We start from the raw sequence: 21,596 nt of genomic DNA on the forward strand, positions 1-21,596 counted from the left end.
TTTACCCACTATATTTATTTTAATAGTATTTGTGTAAATTGATTATTGAACTGGTACAGGCAAAGGATGATTTTAAAAGTTATTATTCAGAAACGTTTATTACAAAAGTGTCACTAATGTCTGCTTCTTCGACATACTTGCTGTCAAGATATTCACCATTGGCGTACAATGTACCCATATTGTCGTAATTCTTAGCAAAGATATTACCATCATTGCCAGTTGGAAGAATGAGTTTGTCTCTGTGGAGAGCATTGTTGAAAGTGAGAATTTGGCGATAGACTGGTCCTTCGTTGGTTTGATAATTTTCGTCCACATTATTCAAAAGAACTGTTTCAGTACCTCCCTCAGTTTTGAGAATAATTTCTGAAAGACAGCCAATAATTGGCGTATCCTTGCCTGCAATGTGATAGATTGGAGTTGCATGAATAGTTCCCCATGTTGGGATTTCACCATATTGATTATAGAAAGTATCGACCATCAAGACAAACTTGGCAATGGCATAATCAGTACAGGTGGAATATCCTTGATTGATACATGCCTGATCATTGTTTCTCAGCATGGCATCCTTGTAATAGTACCATAAGGCAAGTCTATAGTTAGCAGCTTCGGCTCCTTCCATTTCCTTAGAAGCAAGTGTACCGAAATATCTCAAAAATCCTTCAAATAAAGAAGCTTCCTTTGAAGTCTTCTTCATATAACCATCCCAATTAATCAAACTGGTCAACAAGTCAGAGTATTTAGAACCCTTCTTGGCCATTCCACTTGTCATGTTAACAAACATGAATTTGTAATCTCTATAAACCACGCTGAAAGTATCCAATTGAATATTAATCATATCTTGCATGGTCAATTTACTTCCAGTCTCTGCATTTTGCTTCATTAATACTGCAAAAAGTTCTTGAATTCTTTGCTGTCTGTAATCGAAAAAGTAATCAGCACTGACTGTGTATGGATATCCTGGAGGAACAACACGATTATTAGCAGATGAAACATATCCTCTCTTTGGATTGTAAACTTCTGGTGCCTTGTCCACAGGTACATATCCATCATAATCCCATGTCATTGTATCTCCTCTAACAGCATATCGTCCAGTATGGCCCTCCCTACGCATTGGAATTCTTCCAGAAAGCTTGTAACCAATATTACCATTTACATCCATGAAGGCATAGTTGAATACAATAGACTTAATTCCATTCACATAGGTACGGAACTCATTCCAATTCTTACTCAAAATCAATGCGTAGTAATTATTTACGCTAGTGTCATTTTCAACTTGAGCAATCCATCTGAGAGCTGGAAGTTCTGTCTTGCTCTCGGATAACACTGGACCAAAGATTGACTCTCTGACCTTGATGGTGACTGGATCAGCTCCAGAAATTTTGATTGTTTCACTATAAATAGTGAATGGTTTGGAGACTCCATCGACGAGATAATTATTCTCATTTGATGGATCTGGTGTCAAAATGTAGAGATCCTGAACATCAGTATATCCCAATGTTACACCCCAACCAATATATTCATTTCTTCCAATACCAATACCAGGAACTCCACTAAAAGCAGCTCCAGAGAAATTCCTAGGAGCTGAAGAGTCACTAGAAGTTCTATAATTCATTTGAACAAGATAAAATTGATCAGGAGCTTGGAATTCCAAGTGAGGATCATTGGCCAAATATCCTGTAGGACTATCAGTGAATGCCTTATTGACAGCCCAATTATTAGAGCCAATGGCCTTCTTGGTATTTCTTACCATTTCCTTGACAGTTTTAGAAATGAAGGAATATCTTCCACTGGAACTTTTACCCAATTTTCTACTTCCAGATTTTGGAATATAGGCACCTGTATTATTTCTGTTTTGCTTCCACTCCATAGCGAGTTCTTCTTGATGGGTCAAGTTGAGTCCTAAATCCTCACGAGTCACAATGGTGGCTGCATCAAACGGAACTGGTGGATCAAGGACCTCCATTCTGCTCAATGTAACTCCATACTTTGTCATTGCATTGTATCTTCTTTCTTCATCCAAATAATTCACAGACATGATAAACTCGATATACTTTACAACACAGAGAGAATCAAAAATGGACCAAGGTTCAATATCATATCCCAATAGAATGGCTTCTGCAGGAGCTGCATTTCCACTTTGTAAATAAGCATTAACACCATCTGTGTAAGCTTGAAGTGCACTCTTGGCTTGATTATTCAACAAGAGCATTTCCTTCTTGGCAGCTCTGGCATAACCAATAAATCTTGACAATTTATCATCTTCCAAAGTGGAACTGTCAGCAATTTCACTCAACCTACCCTGGGACACTCTTCTAATAAGATCCATTTGGAAGAGTCTTTCTTGGGCAGTTGCAAACCCTTGACCAAATATCATGTCTAACTCTTTTTCTCCATCCACATAAATAATTCCATTCACATCTCTCCTTATATTAATTTTTGTGTTTGGTGTTAAATAGGAAGGATATGATTTTAAATAAGTGTTTGTTTCCAATACAATTGATTTTACATTGAGTGTGCCACTCTTATTCACAATAGAAGAAAGAGGAATGGCCATAAATACTACGTATACAATTAGAAAAACTGCAAACAAAATTGCACTCACAACACAACTCGTTACAAACAAGCAATAAATTGTTCCCTTCACAACACCTCTCAAAGAGTGAGCTTTCCATATCAAAAACAGTGCAAAAGCAATACACACTCCCATTGATGCACAAGCCACCAATGACAATGTCAAAATTATAGCCAATTCGGCTCTTTCACACTTTACACATTGTTTAGGAAACACACCGTATAAACTAAATGAAAGTGCCAAGGTAACAATGATGAAGAATATCGACAAGCCAACAGCCGAAAGTGATATTATAGATGAAGGTGTTTTCAATTGATGATCACTATGTAAATGATCACCAGTGCTAGTAGAATTAGAATTGGACCGTACTTCTCTTGTAGTCAATCCATCTTCGTGATAATTGGTAGCCATTTAGAAAATAATATTATTATTATAATTATAAATTATAATGTCTTGAGTGATGCATAACTTTGCAGTAATTTTCGGTATTATTCAAAATCACCAGTGATGCACTTTCTTTTTGTTTTTTTCAAGTTGTAAAGACCTAATATCGCCATTTGGAAGAAGATAGTTTCAATCTCCAACAACAACAAATTGCAGTTAGAACCTTACATTGTACAGAGTGTGTTGTCTCTTCTCAAACAAACAAGGAGTATGTCTTGGTTAGACGAGCGACATGACAGAGAAGGACTATTAAGCGGACCTATTGATCCGTTCTACAAGTTTTCCAGTTTCGCTGGGTTTGCAAGAGCGGAAAATGTTTAAGAATTGGTCAATAAGGTATTTAAATTACGGTATCAATTTGGGTAGTGGTAATACCCTATATCTCAAAACCAGGTAAGATCTATTTTAGCAATAAATTCTCTATCAAAATTTCTCGTTCATGTAAGCATCTAGTGAATTCTTAATTACCTCTAACGATATGTTTCTATTCCTTTTGCAATCCAATTTAGGCTATACCTGAGTGAACATTCATTTTGTTTACCAGCCTCCATTACAATAGAAAAATCATTTCTCAAATCCTTTTTACTGTGGTGAAAACTACTTCTCTATCGATTATTTTTCAAGCAATTATTAAGCAAAAATTGGCATTATTCACTCTATGAATTATTTATCTCGTTATTTACAAAATGAACAGACTCCTCAGGCATCACCGAGTAACTCTAATATGGTCTTCAAATATCTTTAACAGCCTAATTTTCCTCATAAACAATTCACACAATCCAAATAAATTTTCAAAATGTTGTTCGCATCTTCCGATTGGTATTTTCTCTTCTTGTTTGCTTTCGGAAGAAAGTTAGTTTAAAGATCTTTGTAATGGTAGTAGGAAAGAGATTGCACATTGGACTATTAATTTAATAATTCTTTTATTGAAATTGAAGTTCTGACTCTTCTAGGTTGTGAGAGATTGTGTAGTAGTTGTTGTTGTGTTTGTGAGAAATGGGATGAGGAAAATGGAGCAGTTGAAACACTTCCAATTTGTTGTGTTGGATAGGTTGTAATTGTTTGTGGATTTTTCTCTCCAATGTATTGTGAAATTTCATGAAGGGTTGACTCGAATTTTGCATCAGAATTCAATCCTGTTGAATTTGCACTGCTGCTACTACTACAACTGTTGCTGCTGTTGCTCGATTGATGATCTGATTGACCATTTGAACCGTTTGAAACTCCTGTCATGGTGAAGGAAATTACATTTTCATAAGGTTGCACTTGATCACATCTCTTTGTTCTCTTTCTCTTTTTCATGGTATAATCAAAGAATTTGAATGAATCTCTAGCTTTGTATGGTTTGGTAATTTTGTGAGTTGGGGAATGGATAATTGGATTTGAAAGTGTTTGGTAAAAAACATGTTGGTCAATTGGTGGATTTTCGAATAGATGTTGTGGATGGGTATTAGGATAGGATGAAGTACTTGATGTAGAGGAAGAAACAGAAGGTGAACGCTGTTCACACATGGATGACCATGAATAATTATTAGAAAGTGATGGAGAAACATGACCACCAAGAGAATATTTAACAGGTGTTGTACCATCCAAAGTGGTGTGTAATTTATCTTGATGCCAACGAAACACCTTTCCACTCTTATGTTTAATCATCTTGGAAAGATTTGATGAGTGCTGACACACTTCAGATGGTGTTACAATAGTAAATGATGCTGCTTGACTCATTTCCAATAAGAAGACTCACTAAAGATTAATACCTATAGCTATGCAGTTAGTGTGACCACTTGTTTAAATTAGTTTATACTATTGTTTCCAATAGAAGCGGTATAATAAATTGTTTTTTTTTCTGAAAGAAGTCTAACAGTAACTGAGCATGCGACCTTTATTCCATCAACAACATGTTTTGCAATACACTTTGAGAATTAAATACAAGTTTGGTACTTCGATCACAAAGTATGCACAAGTCAATTGTTGCATGAAGAGTTTCATGTGAGATGCAGCGCAAAAAAAGTAGCGGTTGTAATACAAGATCCAATTGTACAATTATATCGAAATTGATCTTGATAATGGTAATTTTTGTTGCCCAAGTGAATTTGTTTTTGGCAAGGAAAAACACATTTTTGGAGAATAAAATTGAAATTGTTCATGATACCATTTATATTCATTACCAGTTATGATGATTGAGAACGGAAATGTAATTTTAAAAAAAAAGTTGGTAAGCAAATCACATGACATTGTTAAAATCGTGAAATTAGTTTGCTAAAAAGATAAGAAGGACTTTGTTGAAAATGAACTTATTTGTGTCAAAATCTATTCGAAAGGAAAGCAACAACTTTAGGAATTAGTCTTTACTTTTATGTATTTGAAGAGTTAAAAAGAGGGAAAGGGTCTCTACAAGGTGTTTGATTAAATAGGTTTCGTATAAGTTGGCTCTTTAAAAATGGCTTTTTATTGGAAAGTGAAGAGAATCATGACATTAACATTTATCAAGTGTTAATATCTCTTGATGATTTCTTTTCTTTATTAATTAAAAATTCTCATTGTAATCCTATTGTAATGTTAATACATTATCCGAAATTGGTAATGATAAATACTCAACATCTGTTGTATCAAAGTTTCTAATTCGAATAGATAATTTTTTCAACGTTGAACCCCTTATTGGAAAATGAATTAATCAAAATATTCGATACAATGCGACATGATCACCACAACATCTAGGTTCCAATTCTAATGATTTACAAATTGGAGTTTTTACAGTTTTTGTTAAATGAATAACATTCAGGGATGATTGTTTAAGAAGGAAAAAATCGAATAAATTCTTTCGGATAGTATCGAATAGAATACATGAAATTTGGGTGATACTTTTCAATTTGGTCAATTTACACGTTAATAAAACGGTTCTCACTAAAGTTTATGAGATTGCTACACTTATTGTCCTCACGCAATCAATTATTTTAGTTTATTTCCTTGATTAACAACCAAAACAACAAAATTGTAATGATTCATGAAAGTAGTTTCAAAGTTTGGAATATAATGGAACATCTTCTCTCCAATTATCCTTCTTGAAATACTTCTTAGCCATTATCAGACAAGTCAATGCTCTTTGCCTTGGATTTTGGGATCCCAAAACAAGTCCATTTGCATTGGCTGGATCATAATTAGAAATATGCACATTGAATGAAAACCACTGTGGTTCCTTATTGATTTAAGATGAATGGTTTCAAGTTACAATAAAAGAAATATGATAAAATAACAATATGAAACCTTCATTCCAAAGGTGTGATGACTTCATTGACCACAAGTTCTAAGACATATAGAAAATTTTCATCATGAATGTAAGCAGCGATAGATCAGTTGGTTAGATCGTAAGCCTAACACGCTTAAGGTCGCGGGTTCAAGCCCCGCTCGCTGTAACCTTTTAACCAGTTTTTAACCATAATTTAATCAACATTTTTACAACTTCAACAATTTTCTGAATGTTCAAAACAACAACAATACCTAAATTAATCACAAAAAAAATGCCAAAACACAACAAATCTCTCACCACATCCAAATCAATTCCATCATCGGAAGAACACTCGGGAATTAAAAAAAAGCAAAATACACAAACTGTCTTGGTTAATTCCATCAGAAAGAAAAAAATAGAAAGAGCCATCAAGAATGATTATGAAACTGAGAAGGCTAAAAAGGAAGAAGATAAGAATGATTTTCTCTCCAAGATGAGTGAAGACTATAATCCAACATCAACGGAAGGTCAATTCGAAATGATGAGAGGCTTGATGAAAAAGACAACTAAAAAATCAGGTCTTGATATCTTTGATGATGATGAGGAAATGGAAGAATCTAAAAAGAAGGATGAGGAACCAATTGATGAAAATCATCTTGTAAAAACTAGTGAACAACAAGTTTCAATTTTGGAAAAAGTCTTGTCGAAAAAGAAGAAATCCGAAGAACTCAAGAAAAAGTATGAAAAGAAGGAAGCTATGGAAAAGATTGCTTTGGAACAATTACCATTCTCAAAGAGTACTACCAAGTCAACAACCACTCCATCATCAACATCAGCAACAACAACATCAAGTGTGAAATCAACAACAACAACAACAACAACAGACTTTATTCCACTTGCTGTTCCACAAACAGAAGTTAAATCCATTGATAAGGATTTACCTTTCGTGAAGGCACCAATCTCTAAAACTATTTGCTTGCATTGTGAAAGAGAAAGAACCATCAGGGGTTTAATGATCAAATATGTTATTGTCACCAACGATCAAGATGAAGTTATTTATCATGCTGCTTCAGAAGATACACTCCGAGCCATTGCTGAAGATAAAGAAGCAGTAGCCTCATCAACACAGGCAAATATTTCTCTGGGAGAGGTCACTTACTCACTCCTCACTATTCGTGAACATTTGAGTAAGATTTTCAGAAAAACTTTTGTAATTGTTGGTTACACAATTTACAATGACATGATTGGTATTTTTGGTCCAAGAAATATTCGTGAATTCCAAAGTAAATTGAGAGATGTCGGTATTGTGGATCCAAACACAGAACAACCACTCGATAGATCCATGCTTACCAATGTATCCGTACTCTTGAGCAAATTGCTTGGTCTCAACAATACCAAAAAGATGACTCGTATCGAAAACACAACCAATATCTATAAGGCTTACAAATTGCATTCCAAGATTTTTGACAAGTATTCAAAACAATCTTCACTCGATTTATTAGGATTTGAGGAAAGACAATTAATCAAGAAGGAAAAGAAAGTTCAATACCAACAAAAATACATGACTGCAATCAATGGCAGTATTGACAATATTCTCTCTCAAATGAAGAATAAATAAGATGAAATTTCTAATGAGGACTCTGATGATTTCAAAACAAAGTCGTAACCAATTTGGTCCCAGACAGCAATTGCCCCGAGAGTGATTAACAAACTTGCACCCTCATCCGGAGTTTCAGCAAAGATTGAGGAAGCTTTTCTCCCATCTTCTTACCGTTAGAATTTTATCTATTAAAAAATACGTCACCACGTTTGCTTGTTGGATTCTTTTTTAGCGTCATCAAGAAAGATTTTTTCTAAAGAACAAACTCTGTGAATATATATTACTTTTATAATAACAACATCAAAAATGTCCAATACAGGAGGAGAAGTGCAGGAATACTTGTATAAGATTCTAGTAGTTGGCGATATAGGTACCGGAAAGACTAGTATTATTAAACGATATGTACATAATATTTTCTCTAATACATACAAATCAACTGTAAGTTTATTTGGATACTTGATGGATTAATGATTGTGAATGTATTTAATTCATGGTGTTATGTTGATAAACTGACTTTTAGATTGGTGTTGATTTTGCTCTCAAAGTTTTAAACTGGGACGACAACATCATAATTAGACTTCAATTATGGGATATTGCCGGTCAGGTAAGCATTGTTTTAGATTAAATCATACTAATTATTTACTTTATTAATATCTAATGAAAATAATACACTATCAATTACTAATGATGATATTAACAAATACTTTACTAATAATTTTACATCAAATGATGAACATTTACGATTAACAATCATCACGTTTTGCTAATTTTAATCAATTATTAATAATGATTGACAATTAATAGGAAAGATTCGGTTCCATGACAAGAGTTTACTACAAGGAGGCTGTTGGTGCTTTTGTTGTGTATGATATTACTCGTCCTCCAACATTTGAAGCTGTACAAAAGTGGAAGAGTGATATTGAACACAAAGTTTTCCTTCCTGATGAACGTCCAATTCCTTGTGTATTACTTGCCAACAAGTGCGATCTTCCAAGTGCTGTTTCCAAATCAAAGGAAGAAATGGATCAATATTGTCAAGAAAATGGATTTATTGGTTGGTTTGAAACAAGTGCAAAGGACGATAAGAATATCAACGAAGCTGCCAACTTTTTAGTGAAAAAGATCTTGGAAAATCATGCAGAAATGAACAAACAACAAGGTGAAGAACAACCACGTGATGATGTTGTTCAATTCAGTGAAAAACCTCAATCACAAAATCCAAAACCATCATCTTCAGGTGGATGTCAATGTTAAATTATTTTCAATTTGGATTACTTTGGAACTGACCGAATGTCAGTTTAGTAGTCATTTTTTGTGACACTTTTCAAATAACTGTACATAGAGAGCTTGATGCATCTCACACAAGTAAATATATTGTTGTTTAATCATATCAAGTTGTCAGTATCCTCTTTTCTACCAAGTATTAAAACATTTTTCAGACAAAAACGAAGATTGTACAATTTAATTTTTTAATCAAAAGATACTTTCCTTCTTTCTTCACTAGTTTTTGGTTTTTCCTCATTATTTGATTCTTCCAAGTCTATTGGTTCAGTAATTATCTTGGAATTACGATTCTTGTTGAAAGCAGCTTCGAGTGAGGACTGGTATTCATTACATCCCGTCTCAGGTGTGTGCCTATTTTGAAAACGTCTTTCCATAAATCTTCCACCAATCTGTTTGACCCCTGTTGAAACTGTTGGGGAGGTACTCTTGTGTAATATTGAGGAATGTGGTTTGCTTTCTGAAACGGATGGTAAATCTGATGAAGGGGATGGAGAATGACTAGTTTCATCATTTTCAGTCTTTTTATCAGATTTGGCGATCATTTTCTCCTTCTTTTCTGAAAGATGGGAGAATTTAGAATCTATTATTTCCTCCTCCTCGTCATCGTCATTGGTTTTCTTGATCTTAATTTCCTCATCATCCTTTTCCCAGTCACTGTCATCACTTTCATCATTATCATCTATAACGACTGGTTTCTTAACTGTCACAATTGGTTGCTTGGCAGTTGTATTTCTAATGGATACAGCTAAGCGTGGAGATTCACTTGTTTCAATACTTGGTGTGACATTTACTTCTGTTGGTGAATTTGGTGATTGAATATCCTTATTGGAAGGAACATTTTGGGTGGTTTCTTTCTGTGAAACAATAGGTTGCTGTTGTTGTGGAATGTTAGTGATTCCATGGTTGATAATTTCCAAATTTGAATCAATGCTAGTCAATTTGAGCATTGCTTGAAGAGGAGAAACTAAACATGTGGAAAATTCTCTTTCAATAAACTCTCTTAGGCCAACAATTTCATCTCTTCCTCTAAAATTAACATTCAAACCAAAGATTACATCTCTAATAAAATACAAGGTAATAGTAGTGAAAAGTAAGAGGGATAATAATTGTGGAAGAATGGAACTAGTTTCCAATTGTTTCTTAATAAATGGAATTGATGTGTTAAATGCTAATTTTTCACCTCCCCAACTTATATCAGTACTTTCCAAAATACTAGGAATGAAACTAATCCAATCGAAACTAGCTTGTTTTAACGAAACTACTACATTTGATAGGAAAAGAGACAAGATACAAAACCAATAAACCATCATTCTACTCTCTCTCACATAAGACTTATTCACAATCAAAGAAATATATGGCAACACAACCAATGGAATGTGAATCAACCATTGCAACATGAAAATCAACTTGGTTGCCGAAAGATTTACATTCGTAACAAGTCTCTTCTCATGTTCAAATCCCACAGAGAAGGAAACCACAAAATGATCAGATGCCGACCCAATATTCTCACTACTACCTACTACAGATGATGGCTGCTTTTCCAGAAAGGATGACAACACCAAAGGTAACAAGACTGGACATATCAACTGACTCACCACCACCAAAAACAATGAATAATTAATTAGACTTTGAATGGTAGTAACAGGATTGAACCAAGATGATGATGATGATGTTTTGGAGAATTTACTAATGGTATGATCTGATGACAATGATTTTTGATTAAATTCATCAACAATAATATTATCAACTAGTTGACGATTATTATAAGAATTAATAGCTATCATGGAAGGAGAAGGTAAATTAATTTTACCTCTTGTTGTTGTTGTTGTATCAAATGATGATGATGATAAGGGAGGACGGGAAACACCAGTCGAAGAAGAAGCACCAATCATCTTTGAATTAGTTTTCTCTTAGTTTGCGCGGCAGTTACGTTTTTTTGTAATTTTTTTAATGATGTTGGTTATTTTGAATAAATTTGTTCCAGATCCAACTTTGGAAAATATATTAATCGGATAATGAAAGGTTTATGATACTTTCGTCTAGTTTCTACTACTGAAAAGGTGTTTGGAGTTGTGTGTTAGAGGAGTTAGATATTCTTTTTTAAAAAAGTTTATTTAAAATATTCAATTTTCAGTGTGATTCAAAATTGTAACAAAAATGAATCTCTTTTTCGAATCTTGAAAAACTAATTCATGATGATTAAACTGTACATTGTAAAGTTCTTTCAAAAATTGATTGAATTTAAACTTGCATTCCACATCCTTTGGTTAGCTACTATCCAAAATGAAATCTATTAGATTCTTGATGGAACACAATTCTCCATTAATGAAACTCTACGCTCAATGATCGCGCTCAAAGGATCCGCTTCTTTCAAGCCTCAGCAAAATACAAAATCCAAAAAAAATGCTTAACTTGATCGCTTCTTTCATGGGCACGATGGGGGAGGATTCGATGCGAGATGATCCTTCTTCTTCATCATCATGGTCCTTGTTGAGGGTTTTAATGATGATCGGGATGAGTTTGTTGGTAATTGTTGCTTCGTGGTTTGTGGTTGGATTGTTCAAGTTGATGAAGAATATGGCAAAGGTCTCTCATATTCCTGGTACTTTCCAATTTATGTTTTCTCCTATTAGGATTCCATTGTTGGCTCCATTGTTTTACATGGGTAATTGGGAAGAAATCTATCAAGCCATTGATAAGTATGGAGATAAGAAGGGAAGTTTAAGAGTTTCTTATCAAGCTGGTAATACATTCACAACTTGTAATAAGGATATTTTGAAAGAAATTTTCATTACAAAAGCATCAGCTTTTGACAAGCCAGAGTTCTTGTATGATATGTTTAATTTGATAGATGTGAATATTTTGAGTGCATTGACTACAAGTGATTGGAAAAAACATCACAAAGTGGTAAGCCCTGCATTTTCAAAGGACAATTTGGAATATGTGTGTGAGGAAGCAGTAAATTGTACTGATTTGATGATGAAATTATTTTGGGAGAAGAGATTGAAGAAGGATGGAAAATTGACATTGAGTGACGATGATTTCTGTTCCATCACATTGGAAGTTCTTGGTAGGGCTGGATTTGGACTTTCATTTGGCGTATTTGATGAAAAAGATGAAACTGGCAAACAATTTAGAGATGCAGTTGAGAAGGTTATTAATATTGGTATAATGGTTAAAAGATTTGCACCAAACACCTTCCTCTATCATTTGATCCTCAAGTTAACTGGCATCGAGAAGGCTATCACTTTTGTGAATAATATTTTGGATAAGCATATTGAGGAGAGAAAGAAGGAAGCTGATGAAAACTTTGATAATTTCTCTAAGAGAGATATTTTGAGTTTATTAGTTAAAGGAAATACAATTGAGAAAGTATTGACTAATTCGGAGCTCAAGAGTAATTCTCTGCTGATTACTCTTGCTGGGGATGAAACTACATCAACTACTTTAAGGTATGTCAAAAATTATTCAAACCATTTGATTCAAATATTACAAACTTGTAGTTGGATAATTTACCATTTGTCAAAGAATAAGGATGTCCAAGAAAAGGCTAGAGAAGAAGTTAACAAATTACTTCCAAATCAAGAAAAACCAAGTGCTGAAACTTTCGAAAAACTTGAATATATCAATGCTATTGTTATGGAAACTTTAAGGTAAGTGGAATGGGTACTCATGTTTTTACTCATTCTTGAATTTTAGAGTAAATCCTGCTGTATTGGGTGTTCTTAAGGTTGCTAATAAGGATGTTCAATTAGGTGAATACAAGATTCCAAAAGGAACATTTATTGAAGGCAACATTTATGCAACTCATAAAGATTGGCCAGAGGCTAAGGTATTTAAACCAGAGAGATTTATGGATCCTGAGTTGAGAGCGAAATCTCAACATGATTTTTCATATCTTCCATTCTCATCTGGTATTAGAAAATGCATTGTAAGTATTTGAATGTGTTTTAAATATTCACAAATTACAGGGATATAAATTTGCTAGTATGGAAGCATGTATGGTTACTGCAAGATTATTGCAATTTTACAAATTTGATTTGTTGAATGATGAAAAGAATGGAGATGTTATTATTCCATCAAGCGGTATTACAGTGAGGCCACTCAATCTCAAAGTTAGAATCACCCCATTGAATTGTTAACAAATAAAACACTTTGGTACCAAATCTTTGTATTAAGACATCTATTGATAATATTTCAACTTTGTTTGGTTAACATACTTCATCAAGGAAGTTAGACAACATGGTCATTTCGTCTTGGCTAATTTTTGGTACGAAAACTGTTGGTTGTTGAATTTCTGTGATTAAGGTTTTATCAAATCTGTCAAGCTTTTCTGGAATAAACTATTGCCATCAAATCCCTTCTTCTTAATTAGGTTCTCTCTTTCCACTTCTGTGGAAGAATTCCAAATTTTATCTGGTTGAAGAGCTGGAAGTGGGTAATGATTTAATTTTGACTCGGTGCTTTCCTGAAAGCTTTGTTGTTGCTTTTTTTTTAATATTTTTGGTGGTGAAGTGATTTGGCTTTAAAAGTGCACTGTTGCAACAAATTTTGCAAACATATCACATTGTAAAACATTCCAAATTCAATCAAGTAACCATTTTTAACATTATTTCAATATTCATGCTCCACCGAAATGGTGAAACTCAACATTTTTCTTGCTTCATATTAAACTTACAAAAAGTTCGACCATTTACAAGAATCAAATAAATTAAAAAAATGTCGCAACATCAATCTTCTCACTCATCACTTCTCCTCAATTTTGATCAAACCACAACAAGCATCTCTCATTGCTATAGTGGAGGTTGTGAAGGCACTGATTTTGAATGGACAAAAGCTTTCGGAAAGAAGAGCATTGTCTATTCCTTTGCTGGACATCATCAGAGAGTATTGCCAAATGTTGGAGAACAAGTAATAACTCTGGACAAGAAAGAATTGGCGTTTGCTGATAAGAAATTGAGTGAAGCAAATAAGTATCTAAAGAGAAGGAATACCAAGTTCAATTTGCTGAGACGAAACTATTATATTATCAGTAAGGCAGCTTCATGTTATGCCATTATTGAAGAGTTTGAGAATAAAACAGCAAGTAATAAGAGTTCGGTGAGAATAAGAGGAGGAACAGCTTGGGGATGTCAAATGTTTCTATTGAAATACATTTCGGAAAATCAAATACAAGATAAGAAGAATGTTCAACCCCATTTATATGCATTTTGTCAAGAAGCTGGTAATTGTAAATGGTTTGGAATTTCTATGGATGTACAAGGAGGTGAAATTGTTAATACTGATTGGTCAGATATGAATCCAAAGAAATTGAGTGGAAAATTTGCAGGAATTGGTGTGAGAGCAATCAACGATAGTGGAAAACAAGCCATTCAAAGGTTAGCTAAGGAAGCCTCTATTGTGACTTTGAAAATAGATAGACCACAAAGTAGAAAGGATCCATATCCAGTTGTTTCAAAATCTCAGATCAATGAAATTATCTCAATTGAAGATGATTCAGAAGATGATGAATAAATCAAAAGAAAAGGAATGCATTTTTATCTCCCTCCTGACTTGGGAATTGTTTGCTGTGGGAGAAAATGGTAAACTATATCAACAACTTTTGAATAGGACAATTTTTGTCAGTTATCATTAATGTTTCGAATATTTGAAGAACTGTTTCCTTGATCACGCCAAATCTTTCTCAAACATAAAAAAATATGAATAAGCAAAACGTTAAGCGAACAGCAACTGTTCACCAATACTATTCGATTCTTGCAAGCAGAGATTCTACAGGTTTCAGTTTCTCAAATCCCACAACCTTTGTTGAACCAGAAGCCACAACAAGATGCACAACACGTTGTGATCAACAAATTCAAACAACCCAATCCTCTTCACCAACACTGCTAACCCACACCATACCACTCACTCATCATAATCGTTTCTATTCGAAATCAACAACAAACACCACAGGAATGAGTCAAGATGAAATTCGAAAGCTCTATGATAAGGCATGGGAATGGTTCAAAGAGCCAATTTCAATCCAACCCAATCAAAATACAATCAAAAAGTGATTCTCTAGATTGGTTTCAATCAAAATCGTACCAATAAAATAAACGAGAATGTTGTCAATGTACATATTTGGAGTGTTTGACTTGTCGTTAAACAAGTTTTTCCACATTATTTGCCCAACAACACTGACAACCCATTACATGTTGGCTAGTTGTGATTACATTAGTGTGCCATGTAAAATCAATAGATAAAAAAATTTATCACTACAGGTTTATTACTCAGTTTACAACGAATCTATTCACTATCCTCTCTTCAATCCAGTTTGCTTCAATTACCATGGTCTTATGAGTCCTATTGACGAACAAGTGAGAGGTCCCTCCAACCTGGTTCTTGTACAACAATGAATTACAGAATCGACGATAGTGAGCATCCATTTACCTTACTCTCCACTCCCAATTTATAACCCAGGACAGTTACCACTGCCTGGTATAGATAAAAAAATGTAAATTTTAGGAAACAATATCAATTCAGGTTGAGAAAGTACCTGTTAGGATTATTGAACTCAATTGAAGAATATTTCTGCTAGACATTGCAATATTGTAATATTATTACAGCTGTGTTCTGTAATGGAATGGCAGTATTTCATAAAATCAAAATTTAAAAAAAAATGGAAAAACCACTCAAAGCAACCTTCGCCTTCTTGCGACGTTTCTTCTGGGGATTGGAAGATTTTATCAATTCACAAACAAAGATTTCCTTCCTCTCGATCAGTTCAAGTAGTACCACAATGATACTTACAAAGGGAACAAGTTTTCAAACCTATCTTGCCTATGCCATTCTTGTTGATTGTTTGAGACGTTCATTCGGACTTGATTCATGTCCAATAGAGGTTGATTATTCGAGAGCAGAGTGCAAGGATTTTCTCATCAAAGTTACTGGATATCATCCCAGTTTTGTCACCTATGACTATTATATTAAACGATTTGATGGATTTATAATGAATTTGGATCAGACAAAATTATCTACTCAAGTACAGAGTTCATTGGAGTATTTATTGAATTTTCTACAGGTGGATGATAGTCGATATTTTGATGATGTTGAGGAGGCCAAGGGAAGTTATCATCGACCAATTCTATTTGTTTACTTGATGAAGAATGGAAAGAGATACCCCAAAGTTGAAGAATTAACAAAGCAAGTGGAAGAATTGATTGAAAAAACAAAATTTGATCCGAATCAATTTCATATTACCTTTCTGTATGAAACAGTTTTTGTTGGGGAGGAGCAAGCAGAGAAATTAAGCAAACAAAATGATGCAGAATTCTATTCGGCAATTGAGTGGTTATTTAGTAAGTGTGCTATGAAATAATGATCTCTTTTATATCGTCTTGCACTTTACTGGCTCGATTCGTATTTTCGAGGCCAGCAAATATTAACCTTCTTTCCATAAGCTCTGTTGGTGAATCAGTTAAGCCAATCACATTTTGTAAAATAGTGGACATTGGAAGTTGGACAAAGAATAATTGCATCCATTCCCACCTTTCCATGACAACCAATCTTGTAGTCATTAGTGTTTGTATTGTGGTTGTATTTTTTCTACCACACTCAATTAGGACAATTCCATAGCCAAGATTTAACACTTTTAAGGAGTTGAATTCAATATGGCAGAAAGGATTACCTACAATGTAACCTTACACTTAAAAAGAGTGAATTACAGCAAATCAGAGGAGCTAACATTTTGGCAAGAAAATAATAAAATTTAAAACATTTATGCAAGGAATACATGTAAGATGGTTCAATTTTGTGGTATTAAGAAGGGATAATGTCAATGATCTTTATGACAAATAAATTTAGAAAGAAATAGGAGTCGTGTAAATCTTTGGGTACTTTAAGTTTCCACAATTTAAACAGGTTACTCTCAAAACGCCATTTTTCTCATTCCCAAATTCCTAAATGTAAAAGGGAGTTTTCTTAACTCCTGATACTCCGGAGAACCATTTTAAAAGGGCTTGCTTATCTCATTGAATATTGAAACTAATACTGAAAAAATGGCTATTACCCTTGTTAAGGATTTCAATTCAAGCATGTGCAAACTATTAGTTGTGGCAATTATGATTCTAAGCTTTTGTTACACATGTTATGGACAACAAACACCAATCATCTCTGCTGAGCCAGAGGTTTCCTACTGGATAAACAATACCAATAGTAAGGAAGATCCAACCACACATGTCTATACTTCACAACTGTATCAATATGATAGCTTGTTGGGAAGTCCACCAATGGATTTTGATAACACTCAATTATTCTTTGAGTATGAAAAGGCAGATGGCAATTATTTCTTCAAAGTGAATGTTATTTCTACTGAAGTCGACTCTATCCAAAAGACGGTATTTGGTATTCTTGAACTATCTGTTCAAAGTGATAAAGGCGTTCCTGATAGAGCTGTTTTTAGATTTAATGCCCCAAATGGTATCATGAATGTTGATTTACTTAGACATACTAGAGCAACATTCATTGCTCCATCTTCATATTCAATTGAGTTGAGTCCAGTTGGTGATAAGTATGGTATCATTAGAAGATATTGCAACATGTTTGAAGTAGAGGTTAACTTGAAATTTGTTACTGAATCTTTGGGAAAGAGTACTTTCCAACTTTCTATCTGGACAGAAGATAGCCCAAATGATCCAACTCCACTCGTTGATTATAGATGGCTTGAAGTTCCTTATCCTGCCTCATTCATGATGAAATTGGAATCTGAACCTGCCTTTACTAGATACTTTGGTGTTGGTTTCTTTGGTCAATCACCTGTTAATTATTTGCAAGCTGCTCCTCCAAAGTTCATGTTAACTGAAGTCAACAATGTCAAAATTCAAGATATTAAGGATGATAGATTGAATACTGGAACATTCACTGTCATGAAAAGTTATTCCTTCCAATCAGATAATCTTAATACAAAGGGTTCTTTCATGCAATACAATTATGCATACACTGACTTGAAAGATATTTATGGAAATGAAGTTGAAATTAAGTTTGACGAAGTGTATTGTGGAACATCCAATGGTGTTGCATATCAACCTGGTGTTCCAATCTATCCAGTCACTGCTTCCTATGAAAGTTATGGTTCAGTCATGTGTCCAGAAAGTGTCATGGTTCCAAATAGTGTTGTTATCATCTATGCTAAAGTTGTCATGATTAAGAGACCACAAGTTGATGTTTTGACCGACAGTGAAAAGGTTTCTGGTGAAGTTTCCAACGGATTCGGCAAACTCATGAGAACTGGCCAAATTGACCAAGATACATGTGTCCTTTTCAAAGGATCTGTTGCCAAAAGCAAACTCTCCATCTACATGTTACAACAAAAACTCGAAACTTACAATATCAATCCAAGTCCAAAACAATACACTGAACTCCAAACATTAGAAATTGGTTCTGATCTCACCGCCAAATTCTGTTCCACAAAGGAAAAATTCGATAAGGTTGGAGCATTCCAACAAGAAATGGCCTTCTTGTTACTTTCATCCGAAACTAGTATGGTTAGTGACTTTAAACTTGTGGCCTCTGTTGGAGAACCATCTGTGGCTGGAACTGTTGTTGGTATCTTGTTCGCTGTTGGCATTGTTGGTTTGCTCATTGTTGCTTCCATTATTGGAGGAATCATGTATTGGCGAAGAAGAAAGTCTGCTGCTTATGACTCTATCAATTAATAAATTACCTGTCCTTCTTTCTCTTTATTGTTTCCACAGAATACCTGAATATGTTGCAGTGTAACAAAATGTGTGACATCTCCGTCCATTGGATGGTTGTGAGTAAGAATAATTTCACAACTTGAAAAAAATGTTTGGACTATTGCAATCGATGGTTAGAATGGAGACCGAAGCTGAGTGTATCACTTTGGCACAACCTAGTGTTGGTATTCATCAAGTTAAACCATTGTTTTTTGTCAAAAGAAAGGAAAATGATTCGGAAGAATCAACATCCATTGTTGAAATTATTACATCAGCAAAATTAGTAGAATACAATGATGATGATAACAATTCAGAAAGGAATTGGCAATTTTTGTTCAATAGAAAGACTTTATTTAATAATTCGAGTGGTGGCAATACTACTTTTCAAAAGGAAACTCCTCTCGGGGTAGGATCTAGTTTGATTGTGGATTGGGAGAGTCAGTTTTTGAATAGTGTTTCCAAGGAGGGAGAATCAAAGAAGGTGAGAGCTTGTTGCTCTTTTAATGTAAGAATATGGAGCTCTGCTGATACTCCAAAATATGATCAAGGACTGCCTTGTCTCATTAAGGATTGGAATTTTGATACATTATCGAATGAGAGTTTTCAAATTTTCAAATCAAATGATGGAAGTGAAGATGCATGCAGATGTATTGGATTTATTGATGGGAAATTGGTCAGACACTTGTGTCATATGGGACAGAATGCATTGTATATTGAGGAGAGAGATGGTACAATTGAAGGTATGGAAAAGATTGATGTTCCTAATTGGAATTCTCATTCCTCTTTCATGATTCCTCTTCCTTGTGAAAATTATGAAGAGAGAAAATATTCACTGAATGCTCTGGTTGGAAATAATAACGCAATCTACAAGTTTAATCTCAAAGAAAAACAATTCGAAAGTGTTGTTCTGAAAGATATGACATTCCTCTCTGATTTTGATCTTTCAATGGTTAATTCTCAAGTTATTATTAAGGAAGGTAATAGACTCAGAGTATTCTTAAATATTTCTAATAGTCTTTTTGAATTGAGATGGAATGAGAAAGAACTAGTTGTTGTAGATCATCTTGTTTGGCTTAGAAATGAAATCAATAATATTGTAAGAGTAGGAAATTCTCTCCTCATCTTGAGTTCCAAAGGAGACTTTGTTTATACTCCTTCATTATATGATGCTGATGCAAAGACAGGAACTTTGGCGCCAGTCAATATTCCAGAGAATACAGCCCACAAATTGCTATGGGATGATGAAACCATGTCCTTAATTAATGGAATCGATTTGTTAAAGGGTGAATCAAATTGCACAATTTTGACAAGTGAAACTATCTCACAACTGGAAACAAAGCCAATCTCTGAACGCTATTCTGAGAAGGATTTGTTGAATCAATATCTATTCAAGAACTATGTACCACCAAAAATTACAGATGCACTCTCAGTCACAGAACGCCAACCAGGAGATCATTCATTCAGAGGAGATGTTTACTACGAGTGTAAAAAAGGTCGATACAATGATATGGAAATTATTGCTGGAATTAAATGTAGAGAGAATGAAAAATTGAAATTTGCAATCTCTCCACAATATGTTGAATTGAATCCACAAGATTTGGCAGATTACTTGGGAGCTCCTGTGATGGTTCCTAATTTTAATGGTGAAACTTTTGCTGTAGGTCACATTCATGATATGGATGGGAAGAAAAGAGATTCTGACTCTGTTATAATTCATCGTGGATTTTTTAGCAACTTTAATTTGAAAGGAAATGACTTTCTTGCCATTCTCTCTCCAAAAGATGAAACCTCGGCCACCCCAGAAGAAATTTCAAATAGTGGAAATCAAGAATGGAAAGAGCTAGCAACAAGAAAGCAGTTAAGAGTTGACTCAAATCAAATAAGAGTGGCTGACTTTACAAACAGGGGTTATGTTGAAATTGATAATGTGGAGAGTGGTATTTGGTCGTATAATCAAAAACTTGAAGATGATCTTCCAGGTCAATTAATTGCCTTTAATCAAAATTACAAAGATTCAATCAATACGAATATTGAACAAGATTGGAATGTTCCAGATGAAACTTTTTCTGAGGAATTACACAATTCATATAGTATTTCTGAATTGACATCAAAAACAAGACCATTAAGTAATGATTGGCAAGTGTCAGCATGTGGAATTTGTGTAGATGGTGGCAATGTTGGAATTTTTGATGCAATCCATTACCAAGATGACACTGTATTCGGTATGGAAGCAAAAGGATTTGACAAATATTTCAAATCATATGACTCTGGTTGGACTGGTCAATTGAACAGCATGTTGAGGGAACAAAGCTATCCACTATTGATGAATATTCCATTTGGTATCATTTCAAGAGATGCTGACACAGGCGATGGAAGATTTGCCTGTTTATCCAAAGTGTACAATGGAAAAGTTGTAGCCGTTAAGGTGATTATTCAACATTCTGCCTATGAATAATAAGTAACGCAACTAATTATTGTAGAGTTTGAATATCTATTGTAAAATATTATGAACCATTTATTTCTCATTTAAAAGCACTCAATGCTCCCTTAAAGCACTATTGAATACATACAATTCAGGTTGAAAATCTGCGATTTTGAAGCCTTCTTTTTGATTACATCACATGAAAGAGGTGTTACAATAAAGATTCAACTCAAATGGACATTAAACACAGTATCGTTCAACAACAAACGAAAAAAAATACATCAACTGTTATTGTGGAGAGTATTTTCAGTTTTTGTTAGTTGGAAAAAAAGCGT

The 21,596-nt window shown here is 34.2% G+C and overlaps 9 protein-coding genes and 1 non-coding gene across 10 annotated transcripts; 7 read left to right on the forward strand and 3 right to left on the reverse strand.

Annotated features, from left to right (window-relative positions):
- Positions 1-82: 82 nt before the first annotated feature.
- On the reverse strand, positions 83-2,983 carry NAEGRDRAFT_70480 (uncharacterized protein; the record flags this gene model as incomplete). The annotated part of the gene is made up of 1 exon (XM_002674425.1): positions 83-2,983. One exon carries the CDS (start codon positions 2,981-2,983, stop codon positions 83-85), a length of 2,901 nt encoding a protein of 966 aa, XP_002674471.1.
- Positions 2,984-3,922: 939 nt separating this feature from the next.
- On the reverse strand, positions 3,923-4,852 carry NAEGRDRAFT_80640 (uncharacterized protein; the record flags this gene model as incomplete). The annotated part of the gene is made up of 1 exon (XM_002674426.1): positions 3,923-4,852. The coding sequence occupies exon 1, from the start codon at positions 4,739-4,741 to the stop codon at positions 3,923-3,925; it is 819 nt and encodes a 272-aa protein (XP_002674472.1). The 5' UTR covers positions 4,742-4,852.
- Positions 4,853-6,355: 1,503 nt separating this feature from the next.
- On the forward strand, positions 6,356-6,429 carry NAEGRDRAFT_t466. Its single transcript has one exon. It is a non-coding gene; the product is annotated as a tRNA-Val (tRNA).
- Positions 6,430-6,534: 105 nt separating this feature from the next.
- Positions 6,535-7,860, forward strand: NAEGRDRAFT_50989 (uncharacterized protein; the record flags this gene model as incomplete). Its single annotated transcript, XM_002674349.1, has 1 exon — positions 6,535-7,860. The coding sequence occupies one exon, from the start codon at positions 6,535-6,537 to the stop codon at positions 7,858-7,860; it is 1,326 nt and encodes a 441-aa protein (XP_002674395.1).
- A 288-nt stretch (positions 7,861-8,148) lies between these two features.
- NAEGRDRAFT_70483 (rab family small GTPase) lies at positions 8,149-9,096 on the forward strand (the record flags this gene model as incomplete). The annotated part of the gene is made up of 3 exons (XM_002674350.1): positions 8,149-8,280; positions 8,363-8,446; positions 8,647-9,096. The coding sequence occupies 3 exons, from the start codon at positions 8,149-8,151 to the stop codon at positions 9,094-9,096; spliced, it is 666 nt and encodes a 221-aa protein (XP_002674396.1).
- A 200-nt stretch (positions 9,097-9,296) lies between these two features.
- On the reverse strand, positions 9,297-11,056 carry NAEGRDRAFT_80641 (uncharacterized protein). The gene has a single exon (XM_002674427.1). It carries the CDS (start codon positions 11,016-11,018, stop codon positions 9,312-9,314), a length of 1,707 nt encoding a protein of 568 aa, XP_002674473.1. The 5' UTR covers positions 11,019-11,056; the 3' UTR covers positions 9,297-9,311.
- Positions 11,057-11,529: 473 nt separating this feature from the next.
- NAEGRDRAFT_80642 (cytochrome P450) lies at positions 11,530-13,302 on the forward strand (the record flags this gene model as incomplete). The annotated part of the gene is made up of 4 exons (XM_002674351.1): positions 11,530-12,578; positions 12,630-12,779; positions 12,826-13,057; positions 13,098-13,302. 4 exons carry the CDS (start codon positions 11,530-11,532, stop codon positions 13,266-13,268), a joined length of 1,602 nt encoding a protein of 533 aa, XP_002674397.1. The 3' UTR covers positions 13,269-13,302.
- Positions 13,303-14,825: 1,523 nt separating this feature from the next.
- On the forward strand, positions 14,826-15,179 carry NAEGRDRAFT_70487 (uncharacterized protein; the record flags this gene model as incomplete). The annotated part of the gene is made up of 1 exon (XM_002674352.1): positions 14,826-15,179. The coding sequence occupies one exon, from the start codon at positions 14,826-14,828 to the stop codon at positions 15,177-15,179; it is 354 nt and encodes a 117-aa protein (XP_002674398.1).
- Positions 15,180-15,784: 605 nt separating this feature from the next.
- NAEGRDRAFT_70488 (uncharacterized protein) lies at positions 15,785-16,483 on the forward strand (the record flags this gene model as incomplete). Its single annotated transcript, XM_002674353.1, has 1 exon — positions 15,785-16,483. One exon carries the CDS (start codon positions 15,785-15,787, stop codon positions 16,481-16,483), a length of 699 nt encoding a protein of 232 aa, XP_002674399.1.
- Positions 16,484-17,162: 679 nt separating this feature from the next.
- On the forward strand, positions 17,163-21,294 carry NAEGRDRAFT_50994 (uncharacterized protein; the record flags this gene model as incomplete). The annotated part of the gene is made up of 2 exons (XM_002674354.1): positions 17,163-18,772; positions 19,062-21,294. The coding sequence occupies 2 exons, from the start codon at positions 17,163-17,165 to the stop codon at positions 21,292-21,294; spliced, it is 3,843 nt and encodes a 1,280-aa protein (XP_002674400.1).
- Between the last annotated feature and the right edge of the window lie 302 nt (positions 21,295-21,596).

This window comes from Naegleria gruberi (genome assembly GCF_000004985.1).
Source record: "Naegleria gruberi genomic scaffold NAEGRscaffold_40, whole genome shotgun sequence".
Classification (NCBI taxonomy): domain Eukaryota; phylum Heterolobosea; class Eutetramitea; order Acrasida; family Naegleriidae; genus Naegleria; species Naegleria gruberi.